Source organism: Silurus meridionalis, chromosome 4 (genome assembly GCF_014805685.1).
Source record: "Silurus meridionalis isolate SWU-2019-XX chromosome 4, ASM1480568v1, whole genome shotgun sequence".
Lineage (NCBI taxonomy): Eukaryota > Metazoa > Chordata > Actinopteri > Siluriformes > Siluridae > Silurus > Silurus meridionalis.
Genome location: NC_060887.1, coordinates 13,505,095 through 13,528,595, shown reverse-complemented (window position 1 = coordinate 13,528,595; position 23,501 = coordinate 13,505,095). Strand labels below are relative to the sequence as shown.

Below are 23,501 nucleotides of genomic sequence, written 5' to 3'. Positions count from 1 at the left end.
TTTTTGATGCGTATTTGCTTTTAGATTATGTGTTCATTAAGACGCCTAGCATTCTGGGGCCAACCATTCAAAAGCTAATTAGTTCTACAGGGAGATCTGTAGGCCAAACACACTATATAGATGGCAACATTTACTTGCCTTGCAAATACAAAAGGCTAATTATTGTCTAATTAAAAAGCAACTGTACAGATTGGATAAAAAATATTTGAGCCTTAATAGATATCTCATGGGACTGGGAGACCAATCCATACATTCACACTGTTGTCATGTGCCTGTCTTCCATCTACAAAGCTCTGGGAGTGATTGTTGTTAATACTGACCATTAATCTGTTCATAACGGGAATTAATAGTTATCTTAATATAGAGAGGTTCATTAGTTTGTACTCTTTCTAATGCTGTTATCTTCAGTGATTGTTACTGGATTGCAGTCAAACAGTAGACAAATCCGAAGTGCCGTGTTGCTATATTTTGTCTCCTCACAAAAAGCAAATGAAAATTCCTTAATAGCACACTTAGTAAATAAAGCCCTCAAGTGTGTCCCTGACCTTTTCCTTTGTCGGCCAGCTCTTAGCTAAGGGCTCCATCTTGCTTCTCAGTAAAAATGCTCATGCTGCTTCAGCATAAAAGGTCCAAACCTCTCAATGAGAAAAGTATGGACGAGGCAGGGAGTCATTTTTCACTGCCTCCACACACTCTGCAGGCTTCCTAACACAGAGTAGAGCCATTCTCCTCCATTAACCAAAAGTGAGGCAGTTGCTAGAGAGGTTTAATGAACTGGGGTTGACCTCTGACATTCATATAAGGGAATTTTATATGGAATAAAGAGAGCATTCCGGTTTTAAGCAGACATTTTTGATTTTGCTCAGAGAGAGGAAATAGTCTATTTGCACATGGGCTTAGAAAAATCTACAGTTTTTCTACCTGTAGCACTTTGTACTTGATGTAAGGGTCAAAGAACTAACCAAGGAGTCTCTTTTTTTTTTACTTATTATCATCAGGTGGTCAGTTTCACCTTGTGTTCTGTGTGTGGTCTCAGGTAGGTTGGTGGGAGAACGGCGTGCTGCGTTTGCGATACCCGGCCTGGTCTCGGTATGGCCCCTTCCTACAGCCTCCTGATGATGCACAGCACCTGAGGGTTGTGACCCTGGAGGAGAGGCCATTTGTCATTGTCGAGCTGGCTGACCCCGCTTCAGGAACCTGCATCAGGGATTCTGTGCCCTGCCGACGACCTCTCAATGCCACGTTAGTATACCACCCAGTATAACATCGCATTATATCCTTTCTCTTTGCCTAAAGCAAGCTCCAAACCTCTTGGTTTTATAATTTCATCATTATTTAATGTATACTTTAAAGTATGAAGTTAAAATGTATAAAACCTGGTTGATTTTTTTAAAATCTAAATTGCTGCATAAATGACACATTGTCATAAATATAAAGGTAGATCCATTTGTACATAGATTATTCTTATACAAAAAAAGTTCAGAAATACATAGTGCCCAAACACACCTGTCTAGCAATGATATGTGGAATCAGCTGTGTTGATGCATAATGCACATGCCATGTGTTTGAATCTTCTGGATTCATGTACTTATTTTGTCTTGGACAAGTCAGTCAATGAATTGTATTGTATTCTTAATGGCTCTGCATTAGCCAGTCATATCCATGTTACTACAGTCACAGAAATTCGCTCACATTTGCAAACCTTTGCCGCATTCCTTATTTAGGTTAATGGTGGGTTGGAGATGGTTGGTGTACTTTAGATTCATTCTGTTAATGTCCTTCTGGTTTAGATAAGATCAATCATAACATGTGGCGATTTGTAGTATGTGACCATGATTTAGAATGTACTGAATTTACAGGTAAAATAGTATAGTAATAGAAATAAAGTAAGGTCATGTAACTTCACTAAGAACTATTGATAACAATATGGAAAATAAAGTGAGACGGACTACAGAAAACAATAATGTAAATGCAAAACCAAAATAAGATAAAAGCTGGGAAGTTTTGAGAAACAAGAAAATGTGAAACAGATACTTGGTATACACAGTGTCCCGTAATATGTAGCAGAGGCCATATGGAAACAAAAGGGTTATTTTTACATACCTTTACATTTATGGCATTTGGCAGATGCCCTTACAGATGTGGCAATGAATACAGCATGGAATACAGCATGCAAACATGTAACATGTGAGCATGCATTTAGTATCATTTACTGTAGTTTTTTTTTTGTTTGTGTTTTTTTTTATTACCTGGTTTTAATGATGCAACTTCTGCAACAATTTTCAAAATCTACCCTAAAACACAATGTTCTTGCAGCTCCTAATATTAACAATATTAATAGTCTAGCACTATTCATTATTTACTCTTTGTGTTGTTTCCAGTAAATAAAAACTATTTGTGATTGGGTATGGTTGGGAAAAAAAGCTTTTTTGCTCTGGTTATTGTACCTGTAAATCTCTGCCTCGCTAAGAGCCCCGAATATCTCAGCATCACTCTGAGTGGTGCTTTAAAGGTTTCCTAATGGGCTTCTTGCGGGGTTCCTGAATGTGTCCACATTATTATTCACTATTCTTATCCGTCTGAAAACTCATCTTGTAGCCTGAGATTAGGGTGGGCTTTAGCCATGGACAAAACCCGGGTGAATGATAGTCACAGGAACATGGGATTTATGCTTTACAATCATTTAGTGTGTTTGTACAACTTATATCACAGCATTGTGAGTAGGCTTACGGCTTTGTAAAATGCATTCGAAAGGCAGAACAGATAGGATTTTCCTGGGAATTTCATGTGGCATGTTCTGCCATGGGAACATGTCAGATCAATCTTACATAACAAATAAAAGGAAATAAAGAGTGGTAGCAGAGTGGATAAGCTTCCATTATGAACAGCGGAAGGTTCAAATCCTGTCGCTACCACTGAGCTGTGACTGCTATATTCACGCAATAGCTTCTCTTTTACTTGTAATTTGCTTCAGGTGTAAATGTCCACCAAATGAATAGATGTAAATAGAAAGTGGCTAGCCCTAAAAGTTCCAATGATAAAAAGGGAAATACCTGGGACTAATATTGTTTTTCACTTTATTATGTCATTATGCCACTGATTTCTGCAACCTCTTCATTTCGATTAAAGGCTGTGATGCAGAGAAGTCAGAGTAACAATTACCGTAAATGTGATTCATATCTTGATGGTCCACTGTAGAATTTCTGCTAACAGCTTGTACGTTACACCAGCAAGCGTTCCTACGGGGACAAGTAAAAAAAAAAGGAGAACGGCTTAACTAGGCACTTTTTCTTCTTTAGAGCTGCTACTTCTCCAGCATTAGAGTCCAAATTTGCACCATTTGTCACTTTTTTCAGTTTTTTTTCTTCCATTCTATCTGTTACTCCATGTCTTTAATAGGTAAGGCCCAGGAGAAGCCACATAGGTCCAGAGGCTACGTTCAACGATACCGTTTTTCCATCGATTTGTCGTTCTTGTTCTCTGCCTGTTTTTTGTATGTTTGCCTTATGGCCGTCTCTACACTCCCTCGCTCATCATGTAGCCTGTCAATCTGCTTGAGTGCTCAAGGTATTAATGTGTCTCATGTGGATACTGCCTTATTGCAGAGACACTGACCTGGGGTGTGTGTACGTGTATGTGTGTGTGTGTGTGTCCTTGCGGGTGAGTGAACCATGCTTGCTTATGCATGCTTTCTGCTACTCACTTCTTAATGCGTATTCATCTCATTATTCTTACCTTCTACTCACCTATTCCTCCATCAGACATAAACTTTAAGCTCTCTCTTTCTCATCATCTCACATCCTCTTTCTTTCACTTGTTTCATCCTTCATTTTTCTCTTTCCGCTTCATGGTCCTCAGCACAGAAATAATTATTACTGATACATTTGTGGGCTCCTGCAGTACAGTTAAATAATACATCCTACTCTCCCCCTTACATTTCTCACATTTCATCTCTCTCCTTCTGTTCTTTTTTTGTTTTTTCTTTCTTTTGTGGTTACAGGGCTCATCAGGAAGGGGTGGCTCCTGTGAAACAGTGTTGCAAGGGCTTCTGCATCGACATCCTAAAGCGTCTGGCCAAGATTGTTGGCTTCACTTATGACCTCTATCTGGTCACCAATGGAAAGCACGGGAAGAAGATTGACGGCGTGTGGAACGGCATGGTGGGGGAGGTAAGGTGCCAGATGGCCCTTCGGTACCTGTTCCCTTCAGACTGTCTTTGTTACGTTCACCCTGACTGATGTTGTTTTTCACTCAGCTGATGAAGGAATGCCTAATGAGAGACATAATAACAATATGCACCAGTGTAGTGATGGCTTATACTGGAGTAGCAAATCTAAAATAACTACATTTACTGCACAATCACTGTCAGATACACTGTCAGTACACAGATGATACCTTAAGAGCCAGTGGGGTGTAAAGTTTTGAACAAAATGATCTGTGTAAATTGTTATTTTAAAATAATATTGTTTGTCTTTTGGGAAATATTAAAATATTTTGATTCTGAAGGGCAATAGAAAAAAAATTATTTACATTGATCAGCATGTACAAAATAAATTGCCCCTCCCCACCCCCTATCACTTCTTAATGTGTTGTGTTGCCTTCTAGGAGGATCAATGATCAATGTTTTCACCGTTTGTATTATTCATGAGTCCCTCAGCTGTCCTAAGTGTAAAAAAATATGGGTCTCAAAATTATAAAGCCTCAATTAGAACAGATGCTAAAATAAAATCCAATAAATTCAGTTCCTGAAGAAGAATGTCAGGAGGTTGCTCAGGACAAAAAAGGGACTATTTAACAATTCTTACATGTCATAATAACAGTTGGTGATCATCCAGGTAAGTGTATGTAATCATCCAGGTAAGTGTATGCAATGTTTTGAACTCTTGTGATCTGTTCTGTGAAATACACTGTATAGACAAACATATTTGAACACATGACTTTACAGCCACATGTGGTTCTTCCCCAACCAGTTATCACAATTGGTGGCACACAATTATTTGGATGCAGTAGGATTATATTTAGATTTTATATAGAGACCTAGACCTGTTCCAGCATATGCAAAGCCAGCTCCATGGAGATATAGCTTGGGTTGGAAGATGTTGAGTGACCTGAACACCTTTTAAATTGGAATGCTGACTGTACCCTAGGCCTCCTCACCCTACAATTCCTGACATCACTAACACCCTGGTGACTGAATAAAAACATTTTCCCAGAAAAGTGAAGGTTAATATAACATTGAATAGGGACCATTTGTGGAATAAAATATTCAAAAAAGCACATACGAACCTTAGGGTCAGGTGTCCACAAAATGTTGTCTATATAGTGTATTTAATGAAATTACATTATCATCAGCTAAGCAGACTCGCCTGTTTAAAAGTATACAAACTATTCTTAATTTAACCCTGTCAGTGTAAGTTGTATAGACCAATCATTTGATAAGGAATTAAACGCTTGTGCTCTGATGCAGCCCAATATGAGCAGCTCTATGCTGAAAATTTTCTCATATCAGCACGCTCGGAAGTGTTTTATTACGATAATCTAGCAAGTTTCCAGCAAATACAATTTATTCATTAATGAACAACACATTTTTTATTTAAATATAACTGTGACCAAAAGCAGTCTCTCTCTCTCTCTCTCTCTCTCTCTCTCTCTCTCTCTCTCTCTATATATATATATATATATATATATATAATATAATATACAGGTGTGAATATACTGTAAAAAGCCCAGTATTTGGTCTCTCTCTGGTTTCTTTTGACAGTCAGTGTGAAGCTTATGTAAAAGTTGTGAGTCCCCGAGAGTGAAAGCATGACACTGTCTGTTCAAGTTGATATGTACATTTGTGAATGTGTGTTTGCGGGTGTGGGTGGGTGATACTCCGACTTGTTGTGTGTAACATAAGGAGCTGTGAAGTGTTTAATGCGTGGATTCTCAACCTGTCACTTGGAAACTGCCACTGAAACACTGTGTCCCCCTTTTAACACACAGCGCCGAAGTGTGAACGATGGCTAACACACACATTCGCGCACACACTCCTCATTTTTATTTTTTTTAACCAAACAATTTTAGGACTCTATCTTGGCTATGCCTACACTTGTTGCGTGCATGTGAGGAAGATGTAGACGGCTGTTGTTTTGAGAGAGAAACCCTGCTGCGGTGCTTACACCCCCAAGGGAGGCCTGCTCAAGATGGTTGCTAAGGAATCAGAGCCTTATTTTCCTTTTCCTCTATCACTTTATCTATTCATTTAAATTGTATTTCCTGTCTCCCTTTTCTCACATTCTTCTCACACCTTTGTTTTTCCAGCCAAATTTTACTGCTGTTTATTTTTTTTTTCCTAATTTTCCCTAATTTCCCTCTTGATCTTTATAACAGTCACACTATTGCACTATTATTACTCTTGCTGCCTCAGTTTTCAAACTTTTTTGTTTTTTTTTTAGATAGTCATCAGCGTATCAGCTCCACTTTGCGCTGAGTTAAAGATTGTATGCACTTGTATGCGTGTGTATGCTTCATTGATCTGGAAATTCTCACTTTGGGTCTAAAGACTGATTTTCTACTTTTGTATTTGTGTACATATGAGCATATCAAGTTTTTGCACCAATGCACAAATGGACATCTATGTGACAATATAAATGCTTTGTGTTATACCTTACTGAGGGAAGAGTAGAAGAGAAATTAAAAAAAATTGTATGATAATACAGGCTGATTAATTTGGTAATTATAATAACATTTAGTTGGTATGGAGCCTCAGTTTTCTGTGAATAAATGGCAGGAGGAAAACTTATCTATTTGTACATACTGAACCTTTATAGCTGTCTAATTCAAGAGTTTAATCATAGACGACATTTATTAAAGAAACTAATAGGACACGTTTGCCCAAACTTTGTATATTTATAAAAAGCAAGCTGTAATATTAAGATATTATTTTAGTGTTTAAACAGTGATCTAACAATGTAGTGTAGAGTTCAGTAGGGTGATGGTGGATGGATTAAAGCTGTCCCTGAACCTGCTGGTTCTGGTGCGTATGTTCCTGTATCTCCTTCTTGATGAAAGGTTAGACAGTTTGTGACTGGGATGTGAGTCCTTGATGATATTGTGAGCTCTGCGCAGACATCTGCTGTAGTGAAGGTGCTCAATAGTGGGTAGTCGCGTGCCCCTGATGCGTTGGGTGATTACATTACATTACATTACATATACGATGTAATATAAGATTTTATAAAGACATTTGATAAAACTCAAATAAGAAATGTCACAATATACCTGAACTTACTTCACTGCTTACCAAAAAAGCATTTTCCTGATTGCCACACCGGACTGTAGTCACACATAATAGTTATCTTGTTCTCAGGTCAGCATGTGAGTTTGCCTCAGCACTGCAAGCTTGTGCTTCAAAGCAGAAGTATAAATAAGCCCTGAGAGTATTTCATAGTATTTCACACTATGGATGTACAGTAGTCTATCCTTCACACTTAGGGCTTGATTTCAGAGGTAGGATCCCCTTCTTCTTATAAAACTGCCATCCTTTTTTCCCCATGGAAAAAAAATAAATAAAAACTTTGTCATTGTTAGTGCATGTTCCTTGATATATTGCACCCTTTTCAGCAGAATGAATCATCCTGGTTTATTATAGAATTATTTGTAACGCTATATATTAGCATATAAGTACACTGGATCTGATAGGAAAGGCGAACAGTTATGAGAATAGGGATTAGGATCTGTTTGGGTGATAAAGTGAAAAGAAATAATTTCACATGAAAATGTTTGACTGTCATCATGCACAGTTGGGCAAAGGGGAAAACACATTAACCAATGATGCCATTGTTTTTATACCTCCCCGTCCTCTTTTACAAAACAAAAAAAGGGTTGAATTATGGTTTTCATTTCATATTGTCTGTAACATCCTTTTGTGATGTCACAATTATCAGGTAGCATTTCCTGTTCCTGTGTGGAGTTTCACATGATTACACCCACCTGCTAAAACATGCCAATTAATACTTTTTTACTCTGCATTGCACGTATGCGTGAATTCATATATGCTTGGTATTCCGTATATAGTTTTTCCCCTCCTATTGCAAAGTGTCCTGCATTAAGTGCTTTCTAATGATGAATAAATTATTATCACACACCACAAAGGGAAATAGCTAACATAGTAACCTTAGTAGTAATGCCTCTTATACATCACCCATTAAACTGTGTAAAAAGTGTCAAACTTGCCTTCAGTGGGGAAGACTAAACCACCCAACATAATTGGTCAAGGATATTAAGATTTCCTCTGGTGCCAGGGTGGGTTTCTTTGTGCAAGGGCTTTAATGGCTTTGTCTCTCAATGGTCTGAACACACTCAGCATGGCCTTAGAGGTTTCATTCATATATTTAAGTAGGATCCTTAAAATCAACAGACATTTGTTGCTTTATGGGGAGGGTCCAAAAGAACTGGTCTGTAGTGACCTGCTCATTTGTTAAGACCTTTGAAATGCATCTGCTGTCTAGTGAGCAATCCTGTTTATATTCAGCAGCAGTTGGAGCCACAATGACCCTTCCAAGGACCATCCTGTTTAATTTGTCATATTCGTTGGTATCCTTTGCAGTGAGAGAAAAAATAGACTACATGGGCTTACCCTATTAGGAAGTAGGCTATGATGATACATCATAGGTGTGTAGGTATGTAGGAAGGTATGTAGGAAGTCCCTAGCATCATCATCTATTTTGGTTTGCCTAATGTTGGGTAGGGTATTTGTTACCACTAAACATCTAAAAGCTACCAGGTTCACTGTTACTTTCTACAGGCATGGAACTGGGTGTCCATTGTTTTAAAGAATACCCAGAGAAGCAGAGAAAATGCAGAGGTAAAAATGAAAGTGTGAAGAAATGATGGGAAGGACTTTAGCAGTAAAGGGGATGTTTGGGACTGCAGCACCAGAAATATTTTAAGGGTCTGTTAAGTGGTAATTTGTCTCTAACTATTCTGTAATTTGCGTATTCCCTTGTTTGGGAGTGAGCAAATAATGATTTTTCTTTCCTCCCTTGTTTGAGAATCCTCGTAAGTGCAAGCGTTCGATGTGTAATTATTTGACCCCGTCCTCTGTCCGTACTGATCATTGTGGTCCAATGCTGAATTTGGGTGTCTAATGATTTAGATCCCTAGATATCACCCTCTGGTTCATGTGCTGCTCTAACTGTGTTGCCAGGAAAAAAGGAGACTGGATTGCATAATACCCACAATAAAATTCATGTAGTACTTCCCAAAACAAAGGATGGAAGTCACATTGAATCCTATCAGACCGATCTTGTCTTCTTCAAAGCAATTTCATTGTCTTTTCTTAGAGCCTCAGGAATGTAATTCAGTTATATTTGTTACATTATAATACTCTTTGGTTTCCCTTTTGTCTAAGATCTACACACTGTCTAAGATTTCCATTAAGTATCGAAGAAGTGTGTTGGCTTTCAATATTTTCATCATACATGTAGGTTAATATATTATTATAGCCAGAGTATATTCAGCCATAAAGATGGACACCACATCACTGCGGGAGGGCATTCCTACTGGTTTAACGGGTTTGTCAAAGTGGGCCTTTCTTGGTTTAACCATATCCACAGTAAAAGTAAATGTCTATATTTCCCCATTCTTGCTTAACAGAACATGTGCTTGGCCATTCCTCCCCCACCTAGGGCACTGTTTGTTAAACTTTTTTAATGGCCTTTCCATGCAGAAACATCTTTTCCGGCAACACTTCCAGCTGTCCTGGACCTTTCGGTTGAATAAGGAGAGCCATCTGTGAGCTTTAGAAGGCCTTGTCCTTTAATTTAAAAACTTTGTTCTAGGGTTTATTCTAGGGTTATCACCAAGGGCAGCTTCTTGCAATGTCCTTGAGTTTCCACCAGAGATTGAACTACTACTCATTTACCTTGAATCATGTCTCCATCTGCAACACAACATAAAATCAGACATAAGTCTGTTTGTGCTCTTAGCTGGAAATGAATGGATTCATAAGCATAGCTGGATTCCTTGCAACTGGTGGGATGGTTGTGTGAATTCACACATAAATAATGTATATTCTTTTCACAATTCTCTTGTTTGTCTTAGGGTGTGTGGACAGTTCTAAATCATATTAGAATCTAAATCCTGAGGCTGCACAAGTTGAGTGACAGCTGCCACCCTGTGCTGCCTTGTAGGTGCTCAGTTATTCCTCCTGTGCTGTAGGTGGTGGATAAGCGTGCAGATATGGCTATCGGCTCCCTCACCATCAACGAGGAGAGGTCAGAGGTCATTGACTTCTCAGTGCCCTTTGTAGAGACAGGAATAAGCGTCATGGTCTCCCGTAGTAATGGTACAGTGTCACCCTCCGCCTTCCTCGGTGAGTACCATGTTTCATGATGAAAAACAGTTTTATCACTGCAGGCTTAAACCATTTTTAACATGTGATGAATGAGCGCACGGATGGTGCATATTGTACAAATCGATCAGACTTAATGTTCCCAATCTGAACAAACTATTTATTTTACTTCAGAGGAATGCAGAACATAAACATTCCCTTAGCAAACAGCTATAATTTGTTTTGTTATAAATGGAGCTGCATCTGCTTTTACATTATAAGATGCTCTTTGTAACCCAATAATCAATACAAATGCAATTGTGTTAAGGAGATACAGTGTTGTTTGGATCTATTTCTCTTTTTTCTGTCTGTCTTTTTCTTTAATTAATTGTACTCTTTCTTCCTTTCAGAGCCATACAGTCCTGCAGTTTGGGTGATGATGTTTGTTATGTGCCTGACCGTCGTAGCAGTGACTGTTTTTATCTTTGAATTCTTCAGTCCAGTTGGATATAACCGCAGTCTGCAGAACGGCAAGAGTGAGTCAAACCACAGGCTTGCTGGCAGCCATGTTGTTTTCCAGCTTGCTAGACATCTCTATTGCTTTTTAATAATGGCCATATTTTACATGACTAGCATGCTGTCCGTAGAGATGAATGAACACACTTGTTCTGTGCAGCAGCAAGAATTCTGAGAAAGACTAATAAGTAAACTGGCCTGCCCTTATCGCTTTTTAGATCCATGTTTGATTGCTGTGCAGGAGCCGCTGCTAAGTTTTCACTCGTTCTCAGCCCTCATGTATAATAGAGGAGTACAGAAGCTCTGTATGCATCCTACATCTCCTCTACTCACTCACGTATTTCTCTTTTGGAAATGTGCAGCTCTTGTTACATCATCTATTCTAGTGCCCTGTGTCCAGTTAATTGCAGTTAAATGAAGGATGGACAGGAAAAAAAAAAATTCTGAAAAACCCAATTAAACTCTCTCTCTCTCTCTCTCTGACTTTTAGAAGCAGGAGGTTCTAAGTTCACCATAGGGAAGTCTATATGGCTTCTATGGGCTTTGGTCTTCAATAACTCTGTGCCTGTGGAGAACCCCAAAGGTACCACCAGTAAGATAATGGTGCTCGTGTGGGCTTTCTTCGCTGTAATCTTTCTTGCCAGCTATACAGCCAACCTGGCGGCCTTCATGATCCAAGAGGAATACATTGACACTGTGTCTGGCCTCAGTGACAGGAAGGTACGCTTGAGTACACATGTTCTTGTATGTGTGGAAAATTAAAGGCCTTTTAATGGAAAGTATGTGTGTGCATGTTTGAGTTCATGCTGTTTTCATTATTTAGGGCAGCAGCAGCACATTGATGTAGAGTGTAAAATCGATTTGCTTCTTGCCTTTAGAGAGTTAAGCAGGAAGAAAAAGAGTGTACTCAGTCAGAATGGAAGATTGATAATACCTTTAGGATTGCGTAGATCTAGACATCGACTGAAGGGCTCATTTTTATCTTTATCAAATCAAGATATAGTTATGAATAAAGCGATTTAAATGTTTTTTTTTTTTTTGCCACTGCGTGATGGCATTGAATAGCAAAGTCAAGTGAGATGGTTTGAGGTTAAGGTATTATAGGTGTCTAAAGAAAAAACATTGTCTAAGGTATGTTATAGTTATAATTTAAGTAGTTAGCAGTGCTGTATCTATTGTTTCTACTTTTGCGGGTAATACTTTCGGTTCTCAGTAAAGCAAAAAGGACACAAGTTATATGTTTACTAGTAAGACATTTAAAATTATTTGAATTGTTTTTGAAAAATGTTACAGACTAAAATTTTATATGTGGCTTTATGGTCCTAGTCTTCTACTAGTGAGCTAGCATTTCTTTTTGACCCGATTTTTTTTTTTTGTAGCCGGATCCCAGTTCGGTGAGAAGGCCACTCTGAAAGCACCTTATCACAAACCTATCTGCAAATAATATTTGCAACTAACAACACTGATGGAAGTCACAGCTGTTTTTATGATTGGCACACTCAACCCACTTTACTTCTACTCGGAGAAAAAAACAATAGCAAAATCGCATTGATTTGGTTTCTTGTAAGCACTGCTTATTTTCCTAAGAATGGCCACTTCAAAATCTTTTGTTAAGAATGATTTATTTTTAGCTGTCATTTCAATGAGTCTGTTCCTTGCTTTGTTTCTGAATGCTTTTAATTACCTGTCTGTATTACACCAGTCAATTCATATGCATTACCACTATCTACACAATATGGACAAAAGTTTGTGGACACCGGACCATAAGATGCATTTGCTTTTTGAACGTTTGGTCCCCATTTGCTGTTATAATAACCTCCACTCTTCTGAGAAGAAGTTCCACTTGATATTTCTAGTTTGCTTTTGGAGATTTGTGCTTATTCATCCACAAAGGTGTTAGTAAAATCAGGTACTGATGTATGGTGAGGAGGCCTTGGGTGCTTTCAAAGTTTCGATTTACCCCAAAGCTGTTCAGTATGATTGAGGTCAAAGCTCTGTAGCAGGCCACTCAAGATCTTCCACTCCAAAACATGTAAATTATATCTTCAGAGAGCTGACTTTGTGAACAGTGACATTCTCATGCTGGAACAGGTTTTCGGTCTCCTATTTCAAATGAAGAGAAATTTGGATACTACTGCATCCAGAAACATCCTATACAATTATAGGATGTTTCTGGATGCATTATAACGCTCCCAAAAAATAATGTTGTTTAAACCAGACTCCTACATGTCAAAGTCACAAACCATGATTTACGTTGAATGAATGTTCATTTGTAAATCTTTTATATGACATAAAATTGAGTGATAATCTGAGCAAAACTCATGTATGGATTCAGGCTCCTGCCAGTTTCTTAATTTACATTATTATTTATTTACGTCATTAATGGAACATACATAAATGTACCTTTTTATATAAATAATTTTTACATAAAACATGCTCTAATGTATGCAGACAGTGCCATAATGAGCAAATGAAAAGAAAATATTCAGGCAGTCATTTAAGAAAAGAGACAAAAGGAAGAGGAGAGAATTATTTTCTTTTATTAAAATTCTTTGTTTTGGAAACAAACAAAAATGTAAATAAAATAATAATAATAATAATAATAATAATAATAATAATAATAATAATAATAATAAGAAGAAGAAGAAGAAGAATAGTAGTAGTAGTAGTAAAACAATTGGTTTCTTAAGAGTTTATTTTAAAACAGAGGAGCCTCTATCGACTGGTTGGTCTTTCTTGATTAAGACAAGTATCAGTTTGCCTCTTTTTTGTTAACAGTCTGAGAAACTGCTCTAAACATTCATTTATTGTCAACATTTACTAAAGCAGTAATTGTGCCACTTGCAGCACTTTGCTCGATTAATCAATGCTTTGAAACCACTTGTGTGTGTAAACCTGTTTCTCTGTAGTCACATGCACACTCTAGGGAGAAAAGTATTGGGACACCTGACTTTTCCAGCCTACTTTGCTTCTTCCACAAACTGTTACACCTATCTATAACTAATTGTATGTGGCAGCATTACATTTTCAATTCACCTGAACTAGGAGACCCAAACTGGTTCCAGCATGAGAATACCTCTGTGTACAAAGCCAGATTCATAAAAATATGCTTTACATTGGTTTAAATGGAAGATCTTGATTGGCCTTCTCTAGAGATCTGACCTTAACCCTATTGAACACCATTGGGATGTGTTGGAATGCTGACTGCACCCCAGGCCTCCTCACCTCATTACATCAGTACCTGCCTTTACTAACATCTTGTGGCTGAATGAGCACAAATCTCCACAAGCACACTCCAAAATGTAGTGGAACATGTTCCCAGAAGAGTGAAGGTTATTTATAACAGCAATGGGGCATAGTAGGTAATTAATGTGCTAATGTGGAGTTAAACATTGGTGTAATACAGGCAAAATAATATGTATGTATTTATTATATATATATATATATATATATATATATATATATATATATATATATATATATATATATATACTGTATAGGGATGCACCGAAATTAAAATTCTTGGCCAAAACCGTAAACCGAAAAAGAGGAACGCAACCGAAACACCGAAAGAAATTATGCCAATTATTATTACCATTGCATTTATGGCTATGACTGTGTACTAACCTTACTAAAATCAAGGCATTTCAATTTTTGTTTCGAAGAATAAATCAATTACAAATTATGAAAATATTTATTTATAGCACATTGCAACAATGCACAGGATAAAATAAATTAAAATTCAAACTTAAATGTGTAACTTAAATGCACTCATGTGTACATTAAATAATAATGTACAGGCCCTCTGATCTGCTGAAAGGTTGTAAAATTAAATATGTTCTTTCATAAAAACAAAATGCATTCAGAACAAGTGCAACTGCTTAAAGATACAATACAACACTATCACTGGGAAACTTCCTGCCTTTTCAAAAACGTCCTCTACAGACGGAGTGCGCATGCTCGGAGGGGTTTTGCTTTTCTGTGCCGCGTTAGTCTCACATTCAGCATAGCGATCATAATGTTTGGATTCCAGGTGATAAATTAAACCCGACGTGGAGAAAGTCTTTGCAGACGCACCTCATCTTGAAATTTCGGCATTACATGTTTTGTAAATCGCTATCCGTGGGTCTTTCTCAGATATACTGAAATACGTCCACACCGCAGTTGTTTTAGACAAGCACGTGCAGGACACGTTTTCCGTTTCATTTCTGTCATCACAACAAACTGTTTCGGCCGTGTTTTTTCGGTGATCAAAGTCTTTCGGCCGAAAACTGAAAATGCACTTTTGGGCCATTTTCGGCCGGAAATTTTCGGTGGCCGAATATTCGGTGCATCCCTAATACTGTATATATTATTATTATTATTATTATTATTATTATTATTATTATAGAATACAATAGAATTATATAATATTCAAGGCCCCTAACCCTCATCTGCTCAGTTACTGTATGTAAATAAGAAATTATTTAGGGGATAAAATTCTTAGAATTATTAGCCCTGGATAAGGGCATCTGCTGAATGTCATAGATGGAAATTATATAAAAAATAGTATATTTGGTGTGCTCTTGGAAGTACATTCGGAAGTATGAAATAAAAGTGCTAAATAATATAAGATAAATAATAACTTAGCCAGATTAAAATGCATTGGGTAGTACTGATGTATATTTAATTGAATGTATATACTTTCTAATACTTTTTTTTACCCTGTTTGGGTATTTCAGTCATATAACATGGTAAAATATTAAACTATTACATATTTGCATCTAACATTTTTTTTACATTGTATAATAATATTACCTGCCATCATGAAACTCCCTAATGATGCAACGCTGTGCTTCTGTCGATTAGTCACCATTAGTTTTCATTTTTATGAATTAAGTCAACAGCTCTAAAGCCTGTGCCATGCCATTGCAAACCCCTCTGAGCTTTACTCTTTAACATTCCGTTGGTTTTTCTCTTTTTCTTTTTGCAACCTTTATGACATTGAAAATCTACAGCATTTTCAGTTATACAATTTATTTATATACAAAATAGAGTAGATAATCACAGTGTAAAAAAGGGTCTTATCCTTTTTACCCTCTGCAGCATGAAGAATTGTGTTATTTTTAAACCCCTCTACCCCTCACTGTGCTACACAGTAGATGAAGGACAAATAGATAAATACTACTGCATCAGATTCTGGGTACATTCCAAAATTAGGGATAAAAGCAGCAGTATGAGCAAATATGAGCAGTTCTTGGAACTAATTCTGCAGAACATAGACTCGTATAATGATTTAGGGGATAAAATGTCTGAACAAGAGGGCCATTTAATTCAGCCATCATCATGAATGGATTTTTAGATGAGAACTCTGAGGCCTTAGCCAGTCACAGCAGGCTTTCAGGGAGAAGAGAGAAGGTTGTATACAGAATGTTCAAGAATGACAATTTTGAATGACCCTTAACCACTATAAGGTGTCAGCAATTTCAGATGTTTAAATAATAAGTAGTCTGGGTCCCATGTTATCAGTTCTGACTTTGACTCAGAATAATAGAATTCAGAATAATATTTGAATTCAGAATAATATTTTTATTGGGAAGAAGATAAATATGAGTTTTCTATTATTAAATTCTCCAGTAAAAAATAAGACCTTCTTTGATATGCCAAGTAAACTCTAGGACTATTGCTACACTTGTTTATTCTAAGGAAGATGTATTGAATATGAACTGGTGAATGACCTGTCTGAAAGTGAAAGCTCTGTGATCAGTTACCTTATTACCCTCAAGAACCTCTTTATTTTTGCCTCTTTATAGTGCTCTCCTTTACTATTTTGTTGATACATATATCCAGTCCTCCCAAATGTATATACAATATAATATATACCATAAATCACTGCTCATAATTCTAATCAATCCTTCTATTATCCGTCCATCAGTTTCAGCACCCTACTGAACAATACCCACCCTTGAAGTTTGGAACAGTCCCGAACGGCAGCACAGAGAAAAACATCCGCAGTAATTACCCGGACATGCATCACTACATGATCAAATACAACCAGAAAGGAGTGGAAGAAGCCATCACCAATCTGAAGACAGGGTTTGTGCTGCATATGTCTTGCTGACTCTTGTCATATATTTTCTTTTTTTTTTCTCATTTCATCTCTTTTTTTCTCAGCCAACCAGCCGAGTTCATTTCACCCCTCGACCCCGAGTGCTCTGCAGTTTAAAGGATATCCATTTTTTTTGATGTGCTTGCACTTTTTCTTTCTTGCAAGCAAATCCTCTCTTACTATACGATCTGTAATTTTTTTATGTGTCTTTCTCGCTCTCTCTCTCTCTCTCTCTCTCTCTCTCTCTCTCTCTCACTCACAAGCATGCACACACGCACGCACGCACGCACGCACGCACGCACGCACGCACGCACGCACACACAATGCAAATTCACTTTCGCTCATTCTCATTATTGTTTGGATTTATGGCCTAAATTGGTAAATGCCCACCAATGGGGAAAAGCTCATGTGACTTTTCACTTGGCTCAGCTTACTTCGAGACGCTCTAACACAATAGTGAAAGAGAAACACTTTTACTAGCAGTCAATGTTTACATTCTGAAAATGTTTCGTGGAGCGTTTCTTATTTAATAAACCTGTGAAAGAACGTCTCTAGGTTACGTATGTAACCCTGGTACCCTGAGGGAAAGAGATGCTGTATCAACAACGATTTGGGAACACTTCTGAGTGTGCACGCTCTGAATCACGTGTGTAATCTGTGCAATGGAAAGGCATGACATCACCGGCAGGGTGATATCACAACCAGCAAGCTTTAGAAGCACATGCGGTGTAAACGACTGTAGCTTCTGACATGGAAGAAAAGCGCTGCACGGATGCAAGAAGTGTGGCCTGGAGATGCAGCTCGGGGAAACCAAGGTTACACATGTAACCTAGAGACGTTGCCTCTTAGGAACTTGAGCTGCGTCAACAACGCTTTGTGAATGAGAGTACAGTAATGCCAGACTTAACAAGTCCCTGCCTAGTGTGGATAGGCACAGCTAGGCCGAAGGACAGAGGATCCATGAGTGGCCCTAAGGTAAAGGCTATAAAATCTGGCAAAGGTCAGTGGGGTGGACCAGCCTGCAGTGTGGCAAATGTCTTAGAGTGATGCTCCAGAGGACCAGGCTTTAGAGGCCCCCACACTTCAAGTGGAGTGAGCTCTGACCCAGAAAGGTGCAGGGAGACCAGAGGATGAGATAGCATCCACAATCCACCTGCTGAGGGTTTACAGGAGTTCCTTTTTATAGGGACTCTTGCAGATGAATGACTGCTCAACTTTTTTCACAGTACCGAGTAACCGAGGGCCCCTTAGGAACATACCCCAGTTTGAGGTAGAGAAAGGCAATTTTGTGGCAAACTGTGCCTGCGGGAACTCCAGTACTGAACCGACCAGGCAGTTAACTGGATCCAATTGGTGGTGCTCGCACCACACCGTCAACAGGTGCCATTTCTCGGCATACAACCTTCTCATCAAAGAAGCTCTGGATTAGACAATGGTCTCCACTACCACGGCAGAGAGACCAGTGAATAAGAGCCACAGCCTCCATAACTTCGGGTGGGGTTGAACAACAGTCTGAGTCCCTCCTGGAAGGAATCTCCCAAGGTGGTTGCTCGAGAAGGGCTACCAGGTCCATCATCTGCCTGGCCACTTCGGGGCCACCAGGAGGAGATGCACTACATCCCGTCTAAATCACTCCAGAACTCCTGGGAACAGCACGACAGGGGGAAAGGCATGTCTGGGTGGAGCCTCCATTCACCGGGCCTCTGCCCTTGCCTTGAGAGGGTGTCTGCTCCCTGGTTTAGGTACCCTGGGATATATGCTTCAGAGAGAGCAGAGAGAGCAGCTTCCCATGGGCCCAAAGGAGGATCTGAACAGGAGCCTGTACAGGGGTGAGATCGCAGACCCCCCTGATGGTTGGTGTAATAGACAACTAATGTGTTGTCTGTATGAATCAACACATGGTGGCCTCTCAGGTCTGTGAGCAAGTGTTTCAGAGCCAGAAGCACAATTAGCATCTCTAGACAGCTGATGTGCCAGGCAAGATCGAGCCCGCTTCACAGACCTTGGGCAGAGCGTCCACTCATGATTGCCCCCACCCATGAGGGAGGCATCCGTCTTTAGCATTACACGACAGAAGACAGAAATCCGTGTTCTCTGCACATATTTAGGGACCATATGGATTGCCGCATGACCTAGACAGTGCGGAGTGGGTTGCCTTTCCCAGGAGAACCCTTTGTCCCTGAGCCACCACTGGAGGGGTCTCATATGCAGGAGGCCAAGTGGAACCATGTTGGACACAGCTGCCATCAGACCCAGCAGTCTTTGATCTGACTGGCCTTCTCTCTCTCTCTCTCTTGACAGTTGTCAGGATAGACTCGTTCTGAGCAGGACTCAGTTGTGCCCGCATAACGATCAAATCCCACACTACGCCTAGATAAGTGATTGTCTGTACTGGAAAAAGCACACTCTTCTTGCTGTTTAGTCTTAACCCCAAATCCTTCATGTGGGTAAAAACGACATCTTGATGCCGGACCTCCTAAAGCTCTGATTGAGCTAATATCAACCAATTGTCATATAGTTCAGAATGCGATGCCCCAGAGTCTCAGTGGGGCCAGAGGCCCATTCATACATTTTGTCAAGGTGCGGGGTAAGAGTGCAAGGCCGAATGGATGGACCCGATATTCGTAAGCTTCAGCACCCTGAAAGCAAACCTCAGGAACGTCCTGTGCGAAGGAAGGATGGATATGTAGAAATAAGCATCTTTCAGATCTATCATTACAAACCATTCCTTGGATCTGATTTGAGACACGACCTGCTTGAGGGTGAGCATCTTAAACCTGAGACTCAACAGTGAGCGGTTCCGCTGACACAGATCCAGAATGGGACGCAACCGACCATCATTCTTGGGAACTGTAAAGTACCTCTTTGGAGGAGGAGATGTGGAGCACATCACTCCCTCTACAGGGGGAAGAAACCGTTAATGGCGTGTTGCAGAAGAGCATGGACCAGCGAAAACATTCCCAAAGCGTTGTTGACGCAGAGTTCCTGAAAGGGAATTAGCATGTTACATCCACATATGCAAAACTAATTTAGTAATTAGAGTCAGGTATAATCAAAGAGAAATCAAAGAAAATATCAAAGAGAAAAAAGCTGTACAGATGATGTGCACCTAAATGCACCTTATTCAATATTTTTTTGTTAAATCTATATTGCTTTTCAGATTCTCTTTTTGATTTTATTTAATTGGATATCAATATCTTTGAGAGTGTGTTCTTAGCATTAATATAAAAAGTGCACAGAAGCACAACATTCATATTTGAAATATGAAGTGTGATTGATATAATGATATACCTCTCAGTTGTAATTGGTTACACTATGAGGCTTTAGCATATGATGTCTAAATGTGATGATATCCCCACCCAGTAATTTGACTAAATGAACTGAATGCACTTATTTGCATGATTAAAGAGGCTCAGTTAACCTTTAGAATTCATGTACGTCAACATTTAACCCAGAATGATTTGTGAAATATGTATGTTGTTATCAACAACACTTTTTGATTAACAATTCTACCACTAAAGTGTAGCATTTAAAAGAAAAAGGTGTAGAGTGTTAAGTTTAATGTGCCCTTTTTGATTTTTGATTGAAGTACCTGAAAATCATTCTTAAGTAAAAGTATAGATACCATAATGCAAAACATACTCCATTACAAGTTAAAAGTCACAAATTACAATACAACTTGACTTAGATCTGATTTAAACAGTACTTGAGTATTTTACTCATATTGAACATAGGCTCAAAGATGCACTAGTCCTTAACCCCAAGACACATGTTAGTGAAAAGCCAAAAACAGATTTGTGAGGTTTTATTTCCTAAAATACAAATCAAATTGTACACCTCGACACTGCATTAACCCAAGATCAACACAATTGCCTCTTTAGCATGCCTGCATGAAACAAAGATCAAACGATCGAAATCGTGAAAAAGGACCTAGTAATAAAACTTTCAAAAAGGTATTCAATATTCAATAAATAAAATTACAGTATCATGTCAGAGTAAAATAACCATTAGTATTTAATAGCCAATCAGTAAATAAAGTAAAACCAAATATAGCTGTGTGATTTGATGCACCTTTGAGTCTCAGAGAAGGGCAACAAAAGCTGGAACTCAAAGTTTTTGGAATTTATTCAAACCTGTTTTGCACTGAATATAAGGTCTAAAAACATGCTCGCATGCAGCAGATATGTTTAGGGAAGTGTTAATGCAATCTTAAACAGAGGTGCAAAATGTAATTGATAATGGTCACTGCCAAATAAAATATAGTGGTACTTATAGTAAATCATAAATATAGATGAGTAAATAGTAAAAGTTGATTATATCTTTGATACTTAGTAAAACTAAAAAGTAGCCAAAAAATGACTTAAGTACCATAACAAAGTACATTTACTCAAATACTTTACACCCCTGGTCCTCTCAGTGTTTTTTGTTGCATTGAGCCACTGTACGTATTGAATGCAGACTATGAAATTATGGTAGTCTTGTATCTGAGACTTCTTAAAGTGCTTTACAAACACAGCCAGTCACAATGAACTACCCGTGATTGAGTTTTCGAGGGTGCTTGCTGTTGAAACTAAACAGCTGCTGAAACTAAAACCTCCAATGATCAATACATGCACTCATTCAGACCCTGCTATACTGTTTTTTTTTTTAATGTTAAATACTGATATTGATTTTTGGACAAAATTGCAACACATCAGGTCTAGCTCATAATCTACTTGGGTATCAGACTAAAGCTTTGCATGTGAGTCCGGGGTGACACACCATGTCAACGTGCAGGATAAAAAGTTAGAACAGAACTAATAATCTAAATACATACATTCATTCACCTTTAACCACCATATCCAGGTGGTTGGGATGCTAGTACACTATATTGATAATTGTTCAGTAAACAGGTGATAACCATTAACAATAAAAATGAAAACGTTATAAAATGACAATCGGTGTGATTAAGATGATGAGGTATTCCTTTTTGACTGTGTTTCCTCTCAAGGTTTTTTTCCTTATAGTCTTACTGTCACCCCTGGCTCACTCAATATTAATAATCATATAGGACAAATTTAGGAATGAAAAATTTATATTCTTAATATATTTTTTTCTTTAAAACTACTTTGTGAAAATGTCCATTGCTAAAAGTGCTATAGAGGACACTTACAGCAGAGGAAACCAGAAACCCCCGAAGGAAACTCTTAGATACAGAATGAAACAGATGAAATGCCATACACACAGTCACCCACCTAAAAGTGATCTAATAACTTGACCTTTGTTTTAGATATCATGATGAAATAAGGCAGGAGCTATTTATTGATTTGAAACATACACTTTATAGACAAAAGCTTGTGGACACCTGGCCATAACATTCAAATTTACATTTCCCTTTCAAGAACTCAAGCTGCATCGGAACGCTTTGGGAACGTGACTGCGTTGTCCATGCTCTGAATAATGAGTCTAATCAGTCAAAGGCTGTCACCTGTGGGGTGACGACATTACCAGGGAGTATAAAGCGCACCTGAAGAAAAGCTTCAGCTTCTTTTTGTTAATGAAGGGCTCTGTGTGTGTTTGTACCCTTCAGGTAAGTGGTAAATGTCTAAAATGCAAGTGACCGATCCGCCTGTGCACAAAGCGGGGGCCATCACGTGTGGTCCGCTCAGACAACTGCGTCTTTAGCCAAGACTTTGTGGAGGCACTTATCCATCAAGAACGCTTTCTTGCTGGCCATCTCCTCTCTATGGAGAGTAGGTGATTTGCTGGCCCTCTCTGTGGTCCCCTCTTTCCTGAAGTTTACTCCGATATGACCAGTGCCTTCCTGCACCCTAGAGCGAAATACGTCCACAAGGTGCCCGCAGTCCTCCCACGACTTGTCCTGTGTCCACCGTACGAGTCCCTGGTGAAAGTCAGAACTGTTCATCTGCTATGGCCCTCCCAGGAGATGCCTTCCTGCTCATAAGCAGACACTCAGCAGGTGGATTATCAATGCTATTGTGTCTTCTTATGGGTCCTCTGGTCTCCCCGCTCCATTCAGGGTCAGAGCTCACTCGACCCAGAGTGTGGCAGCCTCTAAGGCTTGGTCCTCTGGAGTGTCCCAAGACCTCTACGGCTCTGCGGGGTGGTCCACCCCACTCACATTTGCCAGGTTTTACAACCTTTACCACTGTGCCATTCCTGGCACCTCTGTCTTTCGACTCAGTTGTGCTCATTCACACTAGTCAGGGACTGGTCGTGTGGTGTTATTGGATTCTCGTTCCCAAAGCATTCCGACGCAGCTCGAGTTCCTGACAGGGAACGTCTCTAGGTTACATATGATGCTGCATGACTAGCCACACCTCCGGCACCTCCGGCGCTTCCTTCACGGTTACAGAAGCTGAAGCTGACTTCTCTCCAGGTGTGCTGTATACTCCCTGGTCATGACATCACTCCGCCGGTGACAACCTTCCTTCAATTTTGACTGATTAGACTCATTATTTAGAGCATTCCCACAGCATTCCGAAGCAGCGTCTGATACCCTCAAGGAACTAGGGTTACATACGTAACCTAGAGACGATAGTTGTTTTGTCCATATAGTGTATTTTAAAATAAATTCTAATA

At 39.0% G+C, this 23,501-nt stretch overlaps 1 protein-coding gene across 2 annotated transcripts in view; it reads left to right on the top strand.

Moving 5' to 3' along the window:
- Nucleotides 1–23,501, top strand: part of LOC124385196 (glutamate receptor ionotropic, NMDA 2D) — a 76,737-nt gene that overhangs the window by 40,390 nt on the left and 12,846 nt on the right. For both annotated transcript variants that reach the window (XM_046848361.1, XM_046848360.1), the window contains exons 7-12: nucleotides 1,037–1,242; nucleotides 4,001–4,169; nucleotides 10,204–10,357; nucleotides 10,726–10,851; nucleotides 11,322–11,551; nucleotides 16,746–16,906. In XM_046848361.1, the coding sequence (XP_046704317.1) occupies nucleotides 1,037–1,242; nucleotides 4,001–4,169; nucleotides 10,204–10,357; nucleotides 10,726–10,851; nucleotides 11,322–11,551; nucleotides 16,746–16,906 (1,046 nt within the window). The remainder of the gene's footprint in view (nucleotides 1–1,036; nucleotides 1,243–4,000; nucleotides 4,170–10,203; nucleotides 10,358–10,725; nucleotides 10,852–11,321; nucleotides 11,552–16,745; nucleotides 16,907–23,501) is intronic.